This window comes from Gigantopelta aegis, chromosome 11 (genome assembly GCF_016097555.1).
Source record: "Gigantopelta aegis isolate Gae_Host chromosome 11, Gae_host_genome, whole genome shotgun sequence".
Taxonomy (NCBI): domain Eukaryota; kingdom Metazoa; phylum Mollusca; class Gastropoda; order Neomphalida; family Peltospiridae; genus Gigantopelta; species Gigantopelta aegis.
In genome coordinates this window covers 25118915-25143635 of record NC_054709.1, presented here as the reverse complement: position 1 = coordinate 25143635, position 24721 = coordinate 25118915, and the positions used below count along the sequence as shown (strand labels likewise).

Below are 24721 nucleotides of genomic sequence, written 5' to 3'. Positions count from 1 at the left end.
GAAATATGTAATCACGTGATTGGTCAAGCGGTCAGTCGCTAAAGGGTGATATTAATTTGGTATCGCCCACTGAGAATTTCATCAAGGAGACATTGACTTTAATTAATTAAACCAGTTTAAACAGTGACAAATTTATATCATATTTGACTGTTCAAAACTTGCTGAACAGTAAAAAATTAAAATTTATGGCATTTACAGAATTACAAATTATATATAAACAACAACCCGAAACCCCTCTAGGATTAGTGGTTACACCCATTGCGCAGGCATCGCACGGACTTATGTCAGGGCGCCATGACGTAACATCTTGTTTCTAGCCATATTTTCGACCAAACAAAACCAGCTTTTCTTTTGAAATATGGCCGACGGAAACTTCTGTGATTTCCAGGGACCAATAGACACATCTATGATGTCCAGTTTGCCGGGTTTTTGGGAACGCACGGCACACGAAAGTTATGGTAAGCGGTCAAAAAGTGTACCCCCTATTCTCCGGCCGTCAGCTCGGACAGTGGCCATTTTGGTTTCTCATCTCACATTGTGCTCAGTTATATAATTGAACATAACCTTCGTAACCGTCCCACTAACCACCATAATATCACCGCTTGTTACAAAATCAAACACTTCGTACTTTAATTGATTGCTTCTGGCCCACCTATATTGTGCCTTTAGTGGAACTTTTGCATTATTCGTAAAAACTGATATGGGATCATCACAGCTTGGGTCACAAGGCCTTGGTTATTGCCATAATGGTTGGCAGGTCGGTGATGTTGTACAAAACAACCTCAATTCTGACAGATGTAAATAAATAACAAAATATAAGTATATGTATACCAGGACTAATGTACACCAAAATTGTAAATGCTGAATTGATATTTAATGAATTTTAATATTGAAATGACATTAAAAAGAACCCATTTAAATACTAGAATTTGTAGTGATTTAAAAACATTTATTTTATTCAATAATTTACATAAAACCTATCAAATACAAATATCTTATTAAAGTGGGCAGTCACCAAACCTTGCATAATGACTACGAAATTATTTAATTTTTGTTGAGAAATTTAAAGATTATAGCATATTATAATTATAAATAATATCCCCACAAAAAATGTATTATAACCAAATTATATATATGATTAAATAATCCCATACAGATGACACAGGAAATTTTCAAGAATTCTGTCAGATTGGTGTGCAGGGAGGGGGGATGGGGGGAGAGGTTCATGGGTCAAAACATCACTGCTAAAACAAATGTTATCTTTTTATAATATTTAATGTTTTTGGGGAGTATGATGACCCATCATAAAGTTTGCTCAGCACTATCTCTAGACCCCTCCCTGCATAAATTGTGCACACATTCCCAGTGTCTGCGCTTAATTTTTTTTTTAGTTGCCATCCAGGCAAGTGGTGACAGCCCGAATAATATTTTCTAAAAAACCAACAATATTGCAATAAGAGAAAACACGAAAAAATATAATAAAAGATCCCTTGCTGCTAATCAGAAAGAGTAGCCCATGTAGTGGCGACAGTGGGTTTCCTCTCAAAATCTGTGTGGTCCTTAACCATATGTCTGACGCCATATAATCATAAATAAAATGTTGAGTTCATCGTTAAATAAAACATTTCTTTCTTTCTTTCATATAACCGTAAATAAAATGTGTTGAGTGCATCGTTAAATAAAACATTTCCTTCCTTCCTTTAAATGGTATACACAGTTGATATGCATTCTCTTTGTCATTATATTCTGAATCTGGGAATAAATCTGTACACAGTTGGCACCATTTTGCAGGGAGGTTGATCGCATAAAGTATTAATTGATGTTGCAATAATTAAATTTCCATCACATTAATTCAGTGTTCGAGATTAAATTTCTTGGCCAGTATCCCAATTGGATACTAACATTTCAAAATCTGGTATGCCACCTGAGAATTTAGTATTATATTGCATCCCAGTGGGATACTGGGTTCTTGAAGTCTGGTATCCAAAATTAAATTCTGGTATCCCCGGGATATTGGGATACCGTTAATCTCGAACACTGTAATTACAATAAACGTCATCCCATTGGTCCAGACGTAGCAACAGGAGTTTATTTGTCGATGAATGTAAAAATTACACCATCAGAGAAGGTCATACCTGATGACATCATTTTATATTGGTAATTTGTCTTACTGAGTGTTATTGTTTTAACCAAAAACAGAATTTAAAATAAAATATGAACTTTTAATGTTATTAGTATTAGTAAGTATGTTTCAAATTTAATTGTAAGTATTGTCTGTTATTTCTTTTAGTAAACGTTCATCAGCATATGAACCAAAACAGTCATCCACAAACTTATGTGAGAACGGCTTTGTCGATTCAAACAGTTTGCAGGTGATTTTTTTGGTTGATATCCCGATGAATGTAAAAGAAATAACCGACAATACTTAATTTGCATTAACCCTGCTCATCAACACTAGTGGTAATGCTTCTCATTGCAACACTACTGACGTTGCCATAACCTAAGTATAAATCAGGCACCGGGCGCAGTGGTTAAACCATCGGACTACAGGCTGGTAGGTACAGGGTTTGCAGCCCGTTATCGGCTCCAACCCAGAGCGAGTTCTTAAGGGCTCAGTGGGTAGGTGTAAGGCCACTACATCCTCTTCTCTCTCACTAACCAACTAACAACTAACTCACTGTCCTGGACAGAGCCCAGATAGCTGAGGTGTGTGCCCAGGACAGCGTGCTTGAACCTTAATTGGATATACCGGTAAGCATGGAAATATGTTGAAATAAATAATAAATCAGGCTTTACAGCTCAGAAAAAATAAATTGCAAAGTGATGCAAGTTACAATTCTACAAAGTAATACAAGTTGACCAAGTATGATCACTCCAAAAATATATACATTGTACTGTATGCATAACACTTTCATGTGTAATAAATGGTATATGATTGTATAACATAATACAGCTTATATTTACTCTTGGTAAGATCCTTAAATGTTTTTTAAAAATCCCTGCGTTTCCTGGAACATGCTGGAAAAAATAAAGTATGGTAGCTAGTGGTGGTCCAATTAATTTGAATAATCGAAAATTGGTTGGTAAAATCCAAATTCCAACTAATTGAATACAATTTCTGGTAATCAATTATAAACGAGCATACACATACCACTTATGCTACAGAAATTGCTGAAGTGATCCAAATGGTATCTATAAAAACAGTAACTACAAATTTCAACTGTATTATTTGCAGATTGATATGCAAAATATAATGTTTATAAAGTGTTGCCATTTTGCATAAATTTATACATAATATAATAGTGTAGGAAGGTGGGGGGCACACACACATTTACACATAAATACATTTATAAATATATAAAAACCATTGCTGCTACAAAGTGGAAGGGCACATGCCTCCCTTGTCCCCCATTTCCTACACCAGTGTAATATACATTATATCCTACTATAAAAATAGTTAAATCAATTTTGTCTTAATTTATTTTAAATTTATTTGACGAAGGAACAGGTGAGCATGATGATTTTTGTGAAAGAGAACAAGTAGTTCTTCCTTTAACTTAAAAAGAAAGTTTATTTTATGTGTTTTACTTGTACATAAGTAGGCACTTTTATTCTTATCTTTTGTATCCATTAGATACCTTATTGGTGTCAGTAAGCAAACAAATTATATATTTTTAACCTTGAGTAGAAAAAGGTTTAACAACCGATTATAACTGATGATTGGTTGGTTCAACTAACCAATCATCAAACATGAAACTCCAACCAATTCCTACCACTAATGGTAGCATGTGCTTTGTTTCAATGGTCCATGCGTTGAGATCAAATACACATCTCAGGGCTCCTAGAATTTTTATAATCTCACTAGCTATGATTAAAAATTCACTAGCCTTACTTTTAAGTAAATACAATTTTACTCATAGTAATAATCAGATACATGTATGTCACCCTAAGAGGGAGATATAGCTTAAAAACCCTTGCATTTATCATAATATCTTACATTTTCAGTGCAATCAAAGTATGTGATATTTTTCACATCACATACTTTAAGAATTTGATAACTTTGCAAATTAGATGTAAATTAATCGAGGTCACTGCAGCACTAGGTTTATTGACATTTAAGCAAACATACTAAGGTGACTCTCCATGATTGACGTATGCATTCATAATCATCAAATAAAAACATTTCAATGGCATTTTGACACTGAAAGCTGTTCAACATTAAATGCACTAGTTTATTTTGATGTATGGACATCCAAATTGATGTCATTCGAGTTTGACATCATTCCATTCAAAAAGACACTGCGCTACATATTCTTACGTCATTTGAATATCTAGTCATGTCTGACTGGAATTAAAGTTGAGTGTACAGTTTACAAAAACATGTGTTAAGCTTGAGATTATATAATAAAGCTGGGCTTCTAGAATTTTATAAAAATCCACTAGCCATGGGATCAGTGATTTTAAAAATGTACTAGCCATGATTAAAAATTCATTAGCCCTACTTTAAATAAATACAATTTTACTAATAGTAATAATCAGATATGTCACCTAAAGAAGGATATGAAGCTTAAAACCCCATAGATTGGGGGTCAGAGTTGTTTGATTTAAATCATGATTTAAATCACTGCAAAAAAAATCCAAATAATTATGATTTCGATATTTTTTTTTTTTTTTATTATGTTTCATTTGATTTTTATGATTATTGAATTTATTTTTATTGATTATTTTGTAAACATGTGATTTATCAGTTAACTTGCAGTACAAAAAATTAAGCGTTATTTAAAATCAATTGTTACTTACGCTAGATAATTATTTTTACATATATTTATAATTGAATTGCAATTAGATTTCAACACCATGTAGTCTAACAAGTCATACTGATCAGTGACAATTCCCCCAAATCTATGGTTGGGATGATCCTGGGAGATCAACACAATAGAAGGTGTCAAGTGAAGCCACTCTGCTTCAATGTGGTAAATTGGACGAATTTGGGGATGATCAAGAGTCAGATCTAACAGATGACTTCACATGTCAAATCACCTTATATAGCCATCCCGGCCAAACACCAAGTACTTAAACATTAACTCAATAATCCCCAAAATGCATTTTGTTGCCTCATTTCTAGATGTTCGAGGTATTTCCTTTCAGAATGCAATGAAGCTTCCAAATTGTGTATTTAATAGGGAGCAAGTATTCAGTTCAGAAGCTCCAAATTAAAGTAAAAATCAAAAAAATCAAATCTGATTTAAATTAAAAAATATCTGATTTAAATTTAAAAAATCAGATTTTTTTAATTAAAAAAAAAAAATCATGATTTTTTTCAACCCTGTTGGGGGTGGAAAGAGGGAGCAGGATGTTCATATTTACAATGTATGTAAATGCAGCATTTGACAAGGTTTTTTTTCCACTAGCTGTTGGGCTAGTTATAGTAGTTATTTACTAGCCCAACACTGAATATCACTAGCCATGGGAGTGGGGCTACCATAGTCTAGAAGCCCTGTAAAGAGATTATTACCCTCGTGTGTCTTGGTATCGTCAGTATCGTATATTAAGAATAAAAATAATGTATGTACCATTTGGATGTTTTAGGAGTCGGTGCTCTGGAATGTCTGGCAGAATGTGCACAGCTTGAGAAAGACGTAGTCGCAGCTAGTAACGCAAACAACAATCAAGAGTTCTGTAGGTATGGTACTTCTATCTTCATTGCCGGCCTCGGTGGCATCGTGGTTAGCCATCGGTCTACAGGCTGGTAGGTACTGGGTTCGGATCCCAGTCGAGGCATGGGATTTTTAATTCAGATACCGACACCAAACCCTGAGTGAGTGCTCCACAAAGCTGAATGGGTAGGTGTAAACCACATACACTGACCAGTGATCCATAACTGGTTCAACAAAGGCCATGGTTTGTGCTATCCTGCCTATGGGAAGTGCAAATAAAAGATCCCTTGCTGCCTGTCGTAAAAAGAGTAGCCTATGTGGCGACAGCGGGTTTCCTCTAAACAACAGTGTCAGAATGACCATATGTTTGACGTCCAATAGCCGATGATAAGATAAAAAAATCAATGTGCTCTAGTGGCGTCGTTAAATAAAAGATTATTATTATTTTTTTTTCTATCTTCATGTTCACCCACTTCAAGGGGTGGGACGTAGCCCAGTCGTAAAGCGTTCGCTTGATGCACAGTCAGTCTAGGATCAATCCCCATTGGTGGACCTATTGGGCTATTTCTTGTTCCAGCCAGTGCTCTACAGCTGATTTAACAAAGGCTGTGGTATGTACTATCCTGTCTGGGATTGTGCATATAAAAGGTCCCTTACGGCTAATCGAAAAGAGTAGCCCATGAAGTGGCAACAGTGGGTTTCCTCTCTCAATATCTGTGTGGTCTTTAACCATATGTCTGACGCCATATAACAGTGTAATAAAACGTGTTAAGAGCATCGTTAAATAAAACGTTTCTTTCTTTCTTTCTTTTTCGAATTAGGTTCTTGTCAAAGGGGCATTTGAAATGTGTATTATGTCACAAAGTTCTCACATCTGCAAGCCTCATGCCTGAAAAATAGTTGTAGTCGCCTATAAAAAGCTTTTTAAAAAAATGCTACATCCTTCATGATAATGGGACTTTTTGAAAGAATTTTAGGGTTAGTTTTGATATTTTCATGTGAAATTTTTAGTACACAATGTCATGTGATTTATGGATTCATTGAGCTTTCATCTGTTTTGTGTTTTCTCTAGGTCGAGTAGCAAGTTGATCTTCCGTTTAATCAAACAAAATGGCCACAACAGTGACGGCATCGCTGCGGCTGATTCCACAGTCGCTGATGTCAACAAAGACTACTACAACAATTGTGCACTTAATGGTAATTGTTATTCATGTCTGACACCAAATAGATGATGGATTTTGCATGCTGAATATTCATTAAACATGCATTCATTCTTTCATGGGGCGGGGATACAGCTCAGTTGTAAAGTGCCCACCTGATGTCAGGGTCATAGCTAGGATTTTTTGTAGGTTGGGGGGGGGGGGGGGGACAGATGAATTCTTAGAACGAATGAGCATGGAATGCGCAAGACAATAGGTGGTCCAGGGACATGTTCCCACGCCACCCCTCAAGGAAATTTTGAAATGTAGAGGCTCTGAAATACCATTTTTGCATCCATTTCATGGAGGTTACATACTTGAACATCAATATCAATAACCAGTAAATTTCTTTTGGGCGGATTTTCCCCCCTCTTTTTGGCCCTGGCTCCTTATTCATAAACGTACTTAAGTCAATGTATGATACTTATCTATGTACTTTAAGTATGTATTTAGGTATCGTACATTGACTTAAGTACGTTTATGAATACAGAGCCTGGGCCCCGTTCCATGAAGCGATCTTAGCCCTAAGATTACCTTAAGCACATAGCTACCCTATGCACTTAAGTTGATCTTAGGGCTAAGATCACTTCGTGGACCGGAGCCCTGGATGGGCAGTAGGTCTGTGATCAATCCCCGTCGGTGGACCATTGGGCTATTTCTCGTTCTAGCCAATGCACCACGACTGGTATATCAAAGACTGTGGTATGTGCTGTCTTGTCTGTGGGATGGTGCATATAAAAGATCTCTTGCTACTAATGGAAAAAAAATGCAACATGTTTTCTCTGTAAGATTAATATCAAAATTACCAAATGTTTGACATCCAGTAGCTGATGATTAATAAATCAATGTGCTCTAGTGGTGTTGTTAAACAAAACAAACTTTACTGGTAATCATATCACATGTGACACCCAATAGCCGATTTAATTTTCATGCTGTATAGTCATTAAACATCATTCATTCAGATGGGTCAGACGTAGCCCATTAGTAAAGCGCTCACTTGATGTGCAATCGGTCTGGGATCGATCCCCATCGGTAGACCCATTTGTGCTATTTCTCGTTTCAGCCAGTGCACCATGACTGGCATATCAAAGGTCGTAGTATATATAACCCTGTCTGTGGGATGGTGCATATAAAAGATCCCTTCCTGCTAATCGAAAAGAGTAGCCCATGAAGTGGCGACAGCGGGTTTCCTCTCAGTATGTGTGTGGTCCTTAACTATATGTTCAACGCCATATAACCGTAAATAAAATGTGTTGAGTGTGTCATTAAATAAAACATGTCCTTCTTTTCCTTCATTGATTTGGTCATTATTATGCACATATTTATCCTGTTTGACTGGCATTTCTAGGTGTCTGTGGAGGGGATGGGGAAGAGTGGATGTTAAAAAATAAATAAAATGAAACAGTTTCTGTAATTCTCCAATCACACCCATTATATTCACCATTTGCCCATTAACATACATGAGTAAAAGTAGGAATTGCTGTAAAGGGAAATGTTTTCACACACTCATATTTCATGATTAGCGCCTCAAACTAGGGATTTCATGAGAAATAAATTTGCGTTTACACCATCAGTGAAAAGGAAAAAATAATCCTCACATTGGACATGTAGGTTCAGGGTTTGTAGCTCGGTACTGGCTCCCACCCATAGCAAGTTTTAACGACTTGAGCAATGGGTAGGTGTAAGGCCGCTACACCCTTCTCTCTCTCTCTCTCTCTCACTAATGACTAACAACTAACCCACTGTCCTGGACAGACAACCCAGATAGCCGAGGTGTGTGCCCAAGACAGTGTGCTTGAACCTATTTGGACATAAGCACGAAAATAAGTTAAACTGAAAATATGCTAGACTAGTAAGTAGTAGTCGAGATTACTTTCAAATAGCCACATATTGAGTAGGTGGTCCGAGGTCGAGGAACACTGATTGTGTGCATACTCTAGATGTAATGGGGCTTCTAGATTATGGTAGTCCCACTCCCATGGCTAGTGATATTCAATGTTGGGATAGTAAATAACTACCATTACCATGCCAGACAGAGCTTCTAGATTATGGTAGTCCCACTCCCATGGCTAGTGATATTCAGTGTTGGGCTAGTAAACAACTACTATTACCATGCCAGATAGAGCTTCTAGATTATGGTAGTCCCACTCCCATGGCTAGTGATATTCAATGTTGGGATAGTAAATAACTACTGTTGCCATGCCAGACAGGGCTTCTAGATTATGGTAGTCCCACTCCCATGGCTAGTGATATTCAGTGTTGGGCTAGTAAACAACTACTATTGCCATGCCAGACAGAGCTTCTAGATTATGGTAGTCCCACTCCCATGGCTAGTGATATTCAGTGTTGGGCTAGTAAACAACTACTATTACCATGCCAGACAGAGCTTCTAGATTATGGTAGCCCCACTCCCATGGCTAGTGATATTCAATGTTGGGATAGTAAATAACTACTATTACCATGCCAGACAGGGCTTCTAGATTATGGTAGCCCCACTCCCATGGCTAGTGATATTCAATGTTGGGATAGTAAATAACTACTATTACCATGCCAGACAGGGCTTCTAGATTATGGTAGTCCCACTCCCATGGCTAGTGATATTCAATGTTGGGATAGTAAATAACTACTATTGCCATGCCTGACAGGGCTTCTAGATTATGGTAGCCCCACTCCCATGGCTAGTGATATTCAATGTTGGACTAGTAAATAACTACTATTACCATGCCAGACAGGGCTTCTAGATTATCGTAGCCCCACTCCCATGGCTAGTGATATTCAATTTTGTCCATACCGTATCATCCAAATTTTATATTAAAGGGACATTCCTGAGTTTGCTGCACGTTTTAAGATGTTATTGACTAACAGAAACTTTTTAACGATTGTAATTACAAATATATTTTGGTGCATAAAATATTAGTGGCTGTATATTAAACGTCTTTCTGATCGTTGTAATATTTGTAGTTAAATTTCATCTTATTTCCTAAAATATAGTTTTTTCGTACGTACGAAATTATTTGAAGACAAAATCCAGTTTGGGCTTCTTAGAAATATTAAGATGACCAGAAACACATTGAATATGCAGGCACTGATATTCTAAACAAAAAAATATATTTATTATGTAAGTTTAATCGTAGAACTATTTTATTAGTCGAAAACATCTTACAATGCAGCAAACTCGGGAATGTCCCTTTAATGTCAATACCAGGCAGTTGTCCTATTTTGTATTAATGTCAATACCTGGCAGTTGTCCTATTTTCTATTAATGTCAATACCAGGCAGTTGTCCTATTTTCTATTAATGTCAATACCAGGCAGTTGTCCTATTTTCTATTAATGTCAAGCAGTTGTCCTATTTTCTATTAATGTCAATACCAGGCAGTTGTCCTATTTTCTATTAATGTCAATACCAGGCAGTTTTCCTATTTTGTATTAATGTCAATACCAGGCAGTTGTCCTATTTTCTATTAATGTCAATACCAGGCAGTTGTCCTATTTGGTATTAATGTCAATACTCGGCAGTTGTCCTATTTGGTATTAATGTCAATACTCGGCAGTTGTCCTATTTGGTATTAATGTCAATACCAGGCAGTCGTCCTATTTTGTATTAGTGTCAATACCAGGCAGTCGTCCTATTTTGTATTAATGTCAATACCTGGCAGTCGTCCTATTTTGTATTAATGTCAATACCAGGCAGTTGTCCTATTTTCTATTAATGTCAATACCAGGCAGTTGTCCTATTTTGTATTAAATGTCAATACCAGGCAGTTGTCCTATTTGGTATTAATGTCAATACCAGGCAGTCGTCCTATTTTGTATTAAATGTCAATACCAGGCAGTTGTCCTATTTGGTATTAATGTCAATACCAGGCAGTTGTCCTATTTTCTATTAATGTCAATACCAGGCAGTTGTCCTATTTTCTATTAATGTCAATACCAGGCAGTTGTCTTATTTGGTATTAATGTCAATACTCGGCAGTTGTCCTATTTGGTATTAATGTCAATACCAGGCAGTCGTCCTATTTTGTATTAATGTCAATACCAGGCAGTTGTCCTATTTTGTATTAATGTCAATACCTGGCAGTCGTCCTATTTTGTATTAATGTCAATACCAGGCAGTTGTCCTATTTTCTATTAATGTCAATACCTGGCAGTCGTCCTATTTTGTATTAATGTCAATACCAGGCAGTTGTCCTATTTTCTATTAATGTCAATACCAGGCAGTTGTCCTATTTTGTATTAATGTCAATATTCGGCATTTGTCCTATTTGGTATTTATGTCAATACCAGGCAGTCGTCCTATTTTGTATTAAATGTCAATACCAGGCAGTCGTCCTATTTTGTATTAATTGTCAATACCAGGCAGTCGTCCTATTTTGTATTAATTGTCAATACCAGGCAGTTGTCCTATTTTCTATTAATGTCAATACCAGGCAGTTGTCCTATTTTGTATTAAATGTCAATACCAGGCAGTTGTCCTATTTTCTATTAATGTCAATACCAGGCAGTTGTCCTATTTTCTATTAATGTCAATACCAGGCAGTTGTCTTATTTGGTATTAATGTCAATACTCGGCAGTTGTCCTATTTGGTATTAATGTCAATACCAGGCAGTCGTCCTATTTTGTATTAATGTCAATACCAGGCAGTTGTCCTATTTTGTATTAATGTCAATACCTGGCAGTCGTCCTATTTTGTATTAATGTCAATACCAGGCAGTTGTCCTATTTTCTATTAATGTCAATACCTGGCAGTCGTCCTATTTTGTATTAATGTCAATACCAGGCAGTTGTCCTATTTTCTATTAATGTCAATACCAGGCAGTTGTCCTATTTTGTATTAATGTCAATACTCGGCAGTTGTCCTATTTGGTATTTATGTCAATACCAGGCAGTCGTCCTATTTTGTATTAAATGTCAATACCAGGCAGTCGTCCTATTTTGTATTAATTGTCAATACCAGGCAGTCGTCCTATTTTGTATTAATTGTCAATACCAGGCAGTTGTCCTATTTTCTATTAATGTCAATACCAGGCAGTTGTCCTATTTTGTATTAAATGTCAATACCAGGCAGTTGTCCTATTTTCTATTAATGTCAATACCAGGCAGTCGTCCTATTTTGTATTAAATGTCAATACCAGGCAGTTGTCCTATTTTCTATTAATGTCAATACCAGGCAGTTGTCCTATTTTGTATTAATTGTCAATACCAGGCAGTTGTCCTATTTTCTATTAATGTCAATACCAGGCAGTCGTCCTATTTTGTATTAAATGTCAATACCAGGCAGTCGTCCTATTTTGTATTAATATGGATGTAGGATTTAGCTCAGTTGGTTGAGTGCTCGCCTATTGGTGATTGCGTTGCATGATCGAACCATCTCGGTGGATCCATTTAACTGATAGGTTTTTTTCTCTCATTCCAACCAGTGCACCACTACTGATCAAATGCCATAGTATGTGCTTTCTTGTTTGTGGGAAAGTCATATAAAAGATCCCTTGCTGCTAATGGAAAGATGACTACATGTCGGAATTACCAAATGTTTAACATCCAATAGCAGATGATTCATTAATCAGTGTGCTCTAGTGGTGTTGATAAACAAAACAAACTTTTAACTTGTAATGTTTCCACAAGTTGACCTTTAACTCATGGGAAAGAAAGGAAGGAAGGAAATGTTTTATTTAATGATGCACTCAACACATTTTATTTACAGTTATATGGTGTCAGACCACACAGATATTGAGAGAGGAAACCCACTGTCGCCACTTCATGGGCTACTCTTTTCGATTAGCAGCAAGGAATCTTTTTATATGAACTATCCCATATACAGGATAACACATACCACGGCCTTTGGTATACCAGTCATGGTGCACTGTCTGGAGTGATAAATAGCCCAACTGGCCCACCGACGGGGATCAAGCCCAGACCGACTGCGCATCAAGTGAATGCTTTACCACTGGGCTATGTCCCACCCCTTTTAACTTATGGGAGTTGTGCGAGTCGTGTGACTTACTCTTTCATTTGGAGGGAAAACTAAAAAATGGGGCAAAATCAGTGGTTAAAATTATGTCCTGTAGCTGAACGATGATGCATTGTCTGGGCTAATTGACGTTACTGACCTTCGGTGATACTTTCTTTACTGATGGGAATTATTTTTGTGGGGAATTACGATTTCACAATTTGCATGTGAATTTTTGTCATGAACATATTTCCCTTTACAGTGTGTGTGTGTGTGTGTAAATGTGTAAGCATATTAGTGTCAAAGTACATACTTAAAAATTTCTATACATATTTCGTTGCCAGGAAGTCCCGATGACTCGAAGGAACTACAGATGGCGGGGGTGAGTGGTGGACCGATGGGGTTGTCTGCCCTTCACCAGAACATGTTAGCGAAGCCCGTCCCCATGAAGAGATTATCAGAGAAATGTATCGTACAGGCACGGGCCTGTCTCGAGTCGTCCATTGGGATGGACCGTAACATGTGCAAACCACCATCAATGATGCAAACTTGTGCAGACAGTAAGTTGTTGTGTTGTATTGTTTTGTTTTGTTTTGTTTTGATATGGAACCGCCATCAATGATGCAAGCTTGTGGAAACAGTAAGTTATTGTTTTGTATTGGGTGGCCTGCATGGGTGAACCGCCATCAATAATGGAAGCTTGTGGAGACCGTAAGTTATTGTATTATATTGTATTGATGTGAAACCGCCATCAATGATGCAAGCTTGTGTAGATAGTAAGTTATTGTATTGTATTGATGTGAAACCGCCATCAATGATGCAAGCTTGTGCAGACAGTAAGTTATTGTATTGTATTGTATCGATGTGGAACTGCCATCAATGATGCAAGCTTGTGCAGACAGTAAGTCATTGTATTGTATCGATGTGGAACTGCCATCAATAATGCAAGCTTGTGCAGACAGTAAGGTATTGTATTGTATTGTATTGATATGCAACCACCATCAATAATGCAAGCATGTGTAGACAGTAAGTTACTGTATTGTATTGTATCGATGTGCAACCACCATCAGTGATGCAAGCTTGTGCAGACAGTAAGTTATTGTATTGTATTGATGTGGAACCTCCATCAGTGATGCAAGCTTGTGGAGACAGTAAGTTATTGTATTGTATTGATGTGGAACCACCATGAATGATGCAAGCTTGTGGAGACAGTAAGTTATTGTATTGTATTGTATCCATGTGGAACCTCCATCAGTGATGCAAGCTTGTGCAGACAGTAAGTTATTGTATTGTATTGATGTGGAATCTCCATCAGTGATGCAAGCTTGTGCAGACAGTAAGTTATTGTATTGTATTAATGTGGAACCTCCATCAGTGATGCAAGCTTGTGGAGACAGTAAGTTATTGTATTGTATTGTATCGATGTGGAACAGCCATCAATAACGCAAGCTTGTGCAGACAGTAAGTTATTGTATTGTATCGATGTGGAACAGCCATCAATGATGCAAGCTTGTGCAGACAGTAAGTTATTGTATTGTATCGATGTGGAACAGCCATCAGTGATGCAAGCTTGTGCAGACAGTAAGTTATTGTTTTGTATTGTATTGATGTGGAACCACCATCAATGATACAAGCTCGTATAATAATCTCTATAGGTTACTAAGTACTCCAATTTTAAAATTTCAACTAGTAGAAGGCAAAGACGATGTAGGTTTAATAGGACCTATTTAATTTCCACAGTATCATGCAAGATCTTAATAAATCTAATTAAAATTAGCTCCACTATCACATGTGGATTTAACAGCAGCCCATTAAAGCTCATGTCCAATTAACCTTTCATTCGACCAAATCAAAACCTTACTTGCAAAATCATGCTAGTGATTTGAAAAGAATTTAAAAACATTCGGGATTATGTCGAGGGTATACGAAATGATTCGGGTAAATTATAAAGTATGCCGGAAACTAATTGCAATATAAAATTTTATATAAAATTAGTTTCAGGACGGAAAAAAACCTGTGATGGTATAGCCATAAAATCTTTTTATACTAGTATACAATCCAGAGTTTATTACTGCACTTTTCCCCCTGTTTTTTCAATGTTGAAATTGACCAACAAGTTCGCTTATTGCATAAATAGTCTCGCCCGATATTTTTAGAATTTGTATGCTCCCGAATAACACTATAAAAGGCAAAGTGTAATTGGTCGATATTTAAATTGATATTTATAGATGAAATGTCACCTGGACATGGGAGTCCACGCAATGCTGTTAGATCTACTGGTAGACCCAGTAGAGTTAATTTTAATCAGATTGGATCTTAATCAATTAAAATGGTATCAGTAAGAATGTTCTGCATAAAAAGAAGTAAAATAAATGTGATTAGAAATATGTTATTAGTCCCCTACAAATCCAACTGAAGAGGACTTGGTTTCATCTCCATTCAGTCAGTCAGTCTGTCTGTCTGTCTGTCTGTCCGTCTATCTATCATATAGTTTTCTGGAGGATTTTTTTTACAATGCCTTGACATAGTAAGCTGAAGTTTTGTGTATAGCTTTATCACGTTCTGTTACAGATTAATTTTGACGTTTGAGCCATTTTTGACAGAGTTATGGCCCTTGAACAAAGGAGAAACTTTGTATTCCTGATGGGTTTTTTTAAGTCCCAACTGGAGGTGACTATAGTCAATAGGTTTCATCTCTGACTACAGTTTTCAGAGAGTTTTTTGTTTTCTTTTTCAGAATGCCTTAAATATTGAGCTATTGAGCTGAAATTTTGTAGCTTTATCATGAATGGTTACACATCAAGTGTCACATTCATGGTGATTTATCCATTTTTGAACTTAGGAAATATATAAAAAAAAGAAATTCTAGACTTTTGTTTTGCAGTGCCTGAAGATATTGACATATACTTTTACTGAATCAGATCAAGTTCATGGTGATTTACCTGCTTTTTAAAGAGGTCTGACCCTTGAATTTAGGTGACACAAAACATTATTGGGCCCAGTAGGCAAGGTTTCTAGAATTCTTATAAAATCCACTTGCCATGGGATCAGTGATTTTAGCCATGATTAAAAATTCACTAGCCCTACTTTACTTTGAGTTATACAATTTTACTAAATAATAGTAAACATTGGATATATGTCACCTAAAGAGAGATATAGCTTTAAAATACTAACATTGGATGGTGGGGGTATGATATTCATATTTACAAAATAGACGTAACTGCAACATTTGACACCTTTTTTTTCACTAGACTTCGGGCATAGCAATAGTAGCTATTTACTAGCCCAACATTGACTGTCACTAGCCATGGGAGTGGGGCTACCATAATCTAGAAGCCCTGTCAGGCATAGCAGTAGTAGCTATTTACTAGCCCAACATTGACTATCACTAGACATGGGAGTGGGGCTACCATAATCTAGAAGCCCTGTCAGGCATAGCAGTAGTAGCTATTTACTAGCCCAACATTGACTATCACTAGCCATGGGAGTGGGGCTACCATAATCTAGAAGCTCTGTCGGGCATGGTAATAGTAGTTATTTACTAGCCCAACACTGAATATCACTAGCCATGGGAGTGGGGCTACCATAATCTAGAAGCCCTGGTGGGCATGGTAATAGTAGTTATTTACTAGCCCAACATTGAATATCACTAGCCATGGGAGTGAGGCTACCATAATCTAGAAGCCCTGGTGGGCATGGTAATAGTAGTTATTTACTAGCCCAACACTGAATATCACTAGCCATGGGAGTGGGGCTACCATAATCTAGAAGCCCTGTATTGCATGGTAATAGTAGTTATTTACTAGCCCAACACTGAATATCACTAGCCATGGGAGTGGGGCTACCATAATCTAGAAGCCCTGTATTGCATGGCAATAGTAGTTATTTACTAGCCCAACACTGAATATCACTAGCCATGGGAGTGGGGCTACCATAATCTAGAAGCCCTGTATTGCATGGCAATAGTAGTTATTTACTAGCCCAACATTGAATATCACTAGCCATGGGAGTGGGGCTACCATAATCTAGAAGCCCTGCAGTAAGGGACATGTATTGCTTTAGCAGTACTCGCAGAATGCTTGTTCATAATGCATTGAGATATTGGGTTACATTTTGTGCATAGCTTCATCAGGAATTGTTACATCTCAACATTGACTTTTATGACGATTTACCCATTTTTCATAGAGTTGTGGCCTTGAATTTAGGAGATACAAAAATTTGTTGGACATGGTAGGGGACTATTATTGCTTTAGCTGTACTTTCAGAATGTTTGTTTGTTACAGTACCATACAGTGCAAAAAAAAACATTATCACAAACAACGTATGTGTTACGGGAAAACCGACCTCGGTGGCGTCGTGGTAGGCCATCGGTCTACAGGCTGGTAGGTACTGGGTTCGGATCCCAGTCGAGGCATGGTATTTTTAATCCAGATACCAACTCCAAACCCTGAGTGAGTGCTCCGCAAAGCTCAATGGATAGGTGTAAATCACTTGCACCGACCAGTGAGCCATAACTGGTTCAACAAAGGCCATGGTTTGTGCTATCCTGCCTGTGGGAAGCGCAAGTAAGAATCGGAAGAGTAGCCCATGTAGTGGTGACAGCGGGTTTCCTCTCAAACTCTGTGTGGTCCTTAACCATATGTCTGATGCCAAATAACCGTAAATAAAATGTGTTGAGTGCGTCGTTAAAGAAAACATTTCTTTTTTTCTGTTATGGAAAAATACAACACCGTAACTGATAGGAAACCTGATCTATTGTGCGTGCCTTACTTTGGGGTCTGAATAAGACATGTGAGCATCAGTTTAACCCATTCTCGACGTAAAATCCATTCTCGACTGCATTCGAGATGCGACCGGTCTTTGTAAACATAGAGCACCGATCTTCGTAAACACAGAGCTTTGTTAAAATTCACACAAGTTGTCCATCCAGGGGTGCAGAAATGGAACATATTTCACTAGCCCACCGGAACAGAACCAATTACAATTTACTAACGCGCCAGTCTATAAAATAATATATTATTAATAATATTATAATATACAGTGTCTTCACTTCATATATGTATATATATATATATTGACAAAACATTATTATGAACACCTGGCAAGTGATCAACTTCACGTTACAAACAAAATCAAAGAGACAGATCACCCATTGGACTGGTAGTTGCATTTTTTAACTTGTCCCGTCAGAATGTTTATTCACATTTGGCGAGTGGGCGAGTACTTTCTGCACCCCTGGTTATATATCTTGATCTTGTGAATGCTAGGACATAGTAGCATGACAATCGAACATGTCCCGGGTATTTTGTTGACTGGTGTTCATATTTAAGTTGTAATCGCAATATCAAAAAAAAGAAGAACAGAAAATGGCCTACAGACTGCAACTTAAAGGAGGGGACAATTAAGGCATTTGACCGGCCTCAGTGGCGTTGTGGTTAGGCCATCGGTCTACAGGCTGGTAGGTACTGGGTTCGGATCCCAGTCGAGGCATGGGATTTTTAATCCAGATACTGACTCCAAACCCTGAGTGAGTGCAAGGTTGAATGGGTAGGTGTAAACCACTTGCACTGACCAGTGATCCGTAACTGGTTCAACAAAGGCCATGGTTTGTGCTATCCTGCCTGTGGGAAGCGCAAATAAAAGATCCCTTGCTGCTAATCGGAAAGAGTAGCCCATGTAGTGGCGACGGCGGGTTTGCTCTCAAAATCTAGTGGTAAATGGGTTCCCACCCCACATACCCAAATATCAGTCCAAATCAGTCCAAAGCCTATAATTGTGGTTGCTAATTACAGATTACTTATCATAATTTATATTACATATCTTTATACTTTCCATCTTCATTGTGTAACATCCCTTTACAAACATACTGACATTGTCCCCTGCACTGTGAACATGTTGCTTTTAGAGTCACCTCTTGCTGTACACAAATGTTACAAAACAGTTTCCCTGTCTTCATGTCGTAGCCACGGATGGCCCTACTCTGCTCTCTACTTCGTACACTTAATTTTGTTTCATGTTTGACGAAAATGTTCCAATACAATGTAACAACAGAAAATCTCAGGCTCATAAACAAAACCTTTTTGCGAATCATAGCATAGCGGAATGTGACGAGTTGTTCCGATTGTAACTAAATGGAAAGTAGATGGACATGGCCGAGGTGTTCTGATTGATCCTACGAATACATTTATGTGGCCAATGTTTTTCGAATACATATTCAAACCCGGCCGAGGCATTCCGAATGGTTTTAGACTGTTCGATAGACTGGGAAAATGGTCGCTATTATGTCCTATATGGGTTTGGTTGCGCAGATGCTAATATGAAACCAGTTGAAAATAATCAAAAAATAACTTTCCGATCTCTTATAAACATTAGTTATTTGTATTTTGATACGTAATACAATATGCAGTAATTTTCGGTCGCTAGGCGGGCGACACGTGATACGGGTGACCGTGAAGTACAGACCCTGATGTAGACCTATTTTAAATGTATTAATGTTATATACTTCCAGCTAATGTACACCAGGTGTAAACATTTTGCGATCATTGAGGTGCTCCCAACCCACAGCAATTTATATCTCAACGACAGCAGTTGCTGTTGGTGCCGTTGTTAAGTTCGAGCCCTAGTGCAATATTGGTTCTATAGAAGGGAAGGAAGGAAATATTTTATTTAACGACGCACTCAACACCTTTTATTTACGGTTATATGGCGTCAGACATATGGTTACGGACCACACAGATATTGAGAGAGGAAACCCGCTGTCGCCACTTCATGAACTACTCTCTTCAATTAGAAGCAAGGGATCTTTTATATGCAGGATAGCACATACCACAGCCTTTGTTAAAGCCAGTCATGGTGCACTGGCTGGAGCGAGAAATAGCCCAATGGACCCACTGACGGGGGTCAATCCCAATCCAACCGCATCAAGCGAACGCTTTACCAGTGGGCTACGTCTCGCCCTGGTTTTATAGATCCATACACTTTGTTTAACCATATGTTTTGTCTGAGAATGGCGGCGAGACATAGCCCAGTGGAAAAGCGCTCTCCTGATGTGCGGTCGGTCTAGGATCAATCCCCGTTGGTGGACACATTGGGCTGTTTTAGTTCTAGCCAGTACACCACAAAGGGGTGGGGGGGAGTAGCTCAGTGATAAAGCATTGACTTGATGATGCACGGTCGATTTGGGATTAATCCAAGTCGGTGAACCGATTGGGCTATTTCTCATCCCAGTCAGTTCACCACGACTGGTATATTAAAGGTTGTGGTATATGTATGTGCTATTCTAGCTACTAATAGCAAAAAGTAGTGGGTTTTCTCTGTATGTCTGCATGTATTACTAACCTAGTAACTGATTCAATAGTGCAAAAAGTCTATACAGACTGAGGTGACAGAAAATGTCTTGACACTACTGTGTTTAAAGGCACACCCTTGTCTATGTTCTATGTATCAATTTTTACATGTGTGTCGTATGTTTCTGACTGTTAATAATTTACCAGGGGTTTATTTCTAAAATTTGACTTGACACCAATGTCTTTGACATTGGGAATTTTAGTGTTGTTTTACCAAACATTGAGAATTTTTAGTTTCATTTCAAAAACATCTTATTAGCTAAGTTAGAATTTAAAACGTTGTACTGGGTTCGGATCCCAGTCGAGGCATGGGATTTTTAATTCAGATACGGACTCCAAACCCTGAGTGAGTGCTCCGCAAGGCTCAATGGGTAGGTGTAAACCACTTGCACTGACCAGTGTTCCATAACTGGTTCAACAAAGGCCATGGTTTGTGCTATCCTGCCTGTGGGAAGCGCAAATAAAAGATCCCATGCTGCTAATTGGAAGAGTAGCCCATGTAGTGGCGACAGCGGGTTTGCTCTCAAAATCTGTGTGGTCCATAACCATATGTCTGACACCATATAACCGTAAATAAAATGTGTTGAGTGCGTTGTGTATGTGTGTATGAAATGTTTTAACATCTGATACCTGATATTATTAAATCGCTGTGCTCTGGTGGTTTCGTTAAACAAAAACATACCTTTTCAGTAGGTGTAGCTACATATGTATATGATATCAGCAGATATTTTTTCTGTTATACAACAGCAGTTTAAAAATGTGCTGAGGTGTCGTTACAGAAACATTCCTTTCCTTTAACAGTCAAGCACCTGAAAGATTACAGTGAGGTTAATTTTAAACTAGTGTCTACAGGGTGTATAGTACCAAATCAAATCCCATAGACGACAATAGTAACATATGTGGCTAAAACTCCTACCTGCAACGTATCAACCGACATAAACACCACAGATATAAACACTACCACCCCTCACACTTAAAGTGAATCAGAAAAAAATGGGGGTCAAGCTGCTCGTTTCTGAGATAACGGGTAGCGTCTATGACTACCCTAGTTCCGCACAAAATTCGAGTACTTTTTTTTGACAGGTACCCCATACATGTTTCAAGCACAAGGCAACTTGACACATTGGTACTAGATGAAATAAAATTGCATATTTGTTTTACCCAGATAAAATTATTATTTTTTACAACCAACACACTCACATTTATAACCAATCACAGGACTTGTGGTGTTCACTTCTCTATCAAAAGTTGGGTGCACCTCGAACTTTGACCCAGCCGGAAGTTATTTGGTTTAGTACTACCTTAAATAAAACATTTCTTTCTTTCTTTCTTCAATTGTTAGTAGAAAAAAAATGTAATTAATATGTACATTAAATAGCATTGAAATTCTTAGCAAGAAAATGTAATTAATATGTCCATTTAATGACTGAAATTCTTAGCAAAAATGTAATTAATATGTACATTAAATAGCATTGAAATTCTTACCAAGAAAATGTAATTAATATGTCCATTTAATGACTGAAATTCTTAGCAAAAATGTAATTAATATGTACATAATGTACAGTACATTTACTGTGACAATGGGCAGATTGCCATCAGTTTAATTACGTTGTGGATGTGACAACGCTCTTCACGTCGCTGTGCTGTTTGATGTCACAAAAAGACTCAATCCTTCCATGTTAAAGGCCTCTGATAGTTGAGGGGTCTGGACCCCCCCCCCCCCCCCCCCCCGCTGATAATGGGAATATACTTCAAATCCATCTAAAGCTATCTTCAACTATGAAAATTTCCTATCGGGGGGGGGGGGCCTTCAAAGGCTCGAGACTGGACCCCCCCCCCGCTAAAATTCCTGGATCCGCCCCTGGCTACGCAAGAAGAAAACTATCACTCCTCTCACAATTTTCAGAAGCCTGTGGTGTTCCAGCCAGACGTAGAAAGGTTAAAAATGCTCTGCAGAGGCGGATCTAGGGGTGGTGGCCTAAGGGCAGGGGGGGCCCCCCTAAATTTTGCGACAGTTATAATTTTATTATAAATTGATTAAAACATTTTTTACGATCCCCCTCCAAACCATCCCCCAAAGTTCCCTTGTCATTCTGCCTCATGTCATTGGGGTGCCCCTAAATTGAATTTCTGGATCCGCCACTGCTATATATTCCAGAAACATTACAAAGCTATAGTCAAGAATGTCGTTTAAAAGAAATATGTCCTCCTACCATATTTAAGTTTTAATAGTTTTAAGCAGTGCAATTTTATGCAGAAACTGAACTGTCCAAACACTACCTTTTTTTCCAGACTTCATAAAATATTTACTGGTACTTGAAAAACTAAATGTGTATACATTTTTACTCTTTTTTTCTTCATGTTTTGCTTTTCACAAGGATGTATTCTTCAATGTTTTTTTTTTTTTTCTATCTGACTTGAATAGCAGTTCGGCATGAAGTACTTTTTACTATAAATAGACTGAATTTGATCTGAAATGGGGCCAATTTTTCTAAGCTACTTTAGCACCACAATATCGTAAAACTGCTGTAGACTATAAAGTCACTATGCCGTGTGTCATAGTGAGATCATAGCCTACGACAGTTTTATAATATCGTAGTGCATTACGTTTCCTTTCAACTTATTTTTGTGCTTATATCCAATTAAGGTTCAAGCACGCTGTCCTGGGGACACACATCTATCTGGGCCATCTGTCCAGGACAGTGGGTTAGTTGTTAGTGGTTAGTGAAGGAAGTGTGCTATTTCTTGTTCCAGCCATGCAGTGGGCATTGGGAATGGTGCATATAAAACATTCCTTTCTACTAATGTTAAAATGTACTACGTTTCCTCGCAGGGAACCACGACTGGTACATCAAAGGCCATGGTATGTGCGATCCTGTTTATGGGATGGTGCATATAAAAGATCCCTTGCTGCTAATGGAAAAGAGGTAGCTCATGAAGTTGAGAAAGTGGGTTTCATCCCTCAATATCTGTGTGATTGTTAACCATATGTCCGATGCCATATATCCGTAAATAAAATGTGTTGAGCGTGTCAAATAAAACATTTCCTTCCTTCCTTCTTCCTCTATGGGACTTAGTCTGAATGACCAAATGGTTGATATCCAATAGCCGATGATTAATAAATCGGTGTATTCTAGTGGTCTCTTTAAACAAAACAAACTAACTTGTTGTTAAAAAATCCATATCACATCCCTGCTTTCATCCTTTATACTAAGAAATTTGACAGGATCACATCTCCCCCCCCCCCCCCCACCTCCCTCCCTGAGCCCTCAGTGTATCTAGAACCCCACCATTATGAATATTGATCATTATTTAAATATTTATTTCACCACCACCACAAGATCAAAGCAAGTTATGTCATCTTATTACAGTGCTACAACATTAACAGTAATTAACACATTAATTATTTAAAGTTGAAGCGAGACACAATATGCATGTAGCTCAGAGATCACCTGAAGTGAACTAATCATTATCACCCTTGATGGAATATGGTGTTTAATGACCCAGTCGGTGCTCTGTAACTAGTATATCAAAAGCTTTGGTATGTATTGTCCTGCTTATCGGGAAATGTAATTTAAAAAATGATTTCTGACCCAGTCAGTGCTCCGTAACTAGTATATCAAAAGCTTTGATATGTATTGTCCTACTTATGGGGAAAGTGAATTTAAAATGGCCCTTGCAGACCTTGAAGTGAAAACAATTGAGAGAAGTGATCAATTGCTCCCCTAACTTTGATTATGGGGAGAAATGTACAATATTAACATAATGACAGGGATAATTTTGTTCAGTATCGCGTCAGAATTCGTCAGACACGGTTCAGAGATCATTATACAATTTTTAAACATTAAACACTAATTGCTAGTTTTTGGGGGTGGGGCATAGCTCAGTGGTACAGCGGTCGCTTGATGCGCGGTCAGTCTGGGATCGATCCCCGTCAGTGGGCCCATTGGGCTATTTCTCGTTCCAGCCAGTGCACCACGATTGGTATACCAAAGGCCGTTGTATGTACTACCCTGTCTGGGGGATAATGCATATAAAAGATCCCTTGCTGCCAAACGAAAAGTTTAGCCCATGAAGTGGTGACAGCAGGTTTCCTTTCTCAATATCTATGTAGTCCTAAACCATATGTTTGACGCCATTTAACCATAAATAAAATGAGTTGAGTCTGTCGATAAATAAAACATTTCCTTTCTTCATGTAGGAACAACTTTGGATGGTGGTGTGTCACATACAATTACTAGGTCACTTTGGTACAAATAAGTGAAATAATTTGTCTATATTCTGAACATAATAGGAAAATCACCTTCTCCAATGGATACAGTACCATCAGTAGTTGGTCCAAAACAAACTGTTCATCCATCCCATTGCAAACATTTCATACAGTTAAACTTTCATCATATCTGTAACATATTCATTAATGTAGATATATCGCGTATCATGTACCTCACCTGTACTCTTGTTTTAATTTACTAGCCGTGATAAAAAAATTCACTAGCCCTACTTTACTTTATGTTAATACAACTTTATGTAATAATCAGATATGTCACCTAAAGAGGGAGATAGAGCTTA

General features: G+C 37.8%; 1 protein-coding gene across 1 annotated transcript in view; it reads left to right on the top strand.

Annotated features, from left to right (window-relative positions):
* The first annotated feature begins 305 nt into the window (after nucleotides 1–305).
* LOC121385168 overlaps nucleotides 306–24721 on the top strand; it is a 30762-nt gene continuing 6346 nt past the window's right edge. Inside the window, exons 1-4 of the mRNA XM_041515715.1 lie at nucleotides 306–458; nucleotides 5590–5683; nucleotides 6730–6854; nucleotides 13151–13366. Of these exons, the coding sequence (XP_041371649.1) occupies nucleotides 359–458; nucleotides 5590–5683; nucleotides 6730–6854; nucleotides 13151–13366 (535 nt within the window). The 5' untranslated portion in view covers nucleotides 306–358. The remainder of the gene's footprint in view (nucleotides 459–5589; nucleotides 5684–6729; nucleotides 6855–13150; nucleotides 13367–24721) is intronic.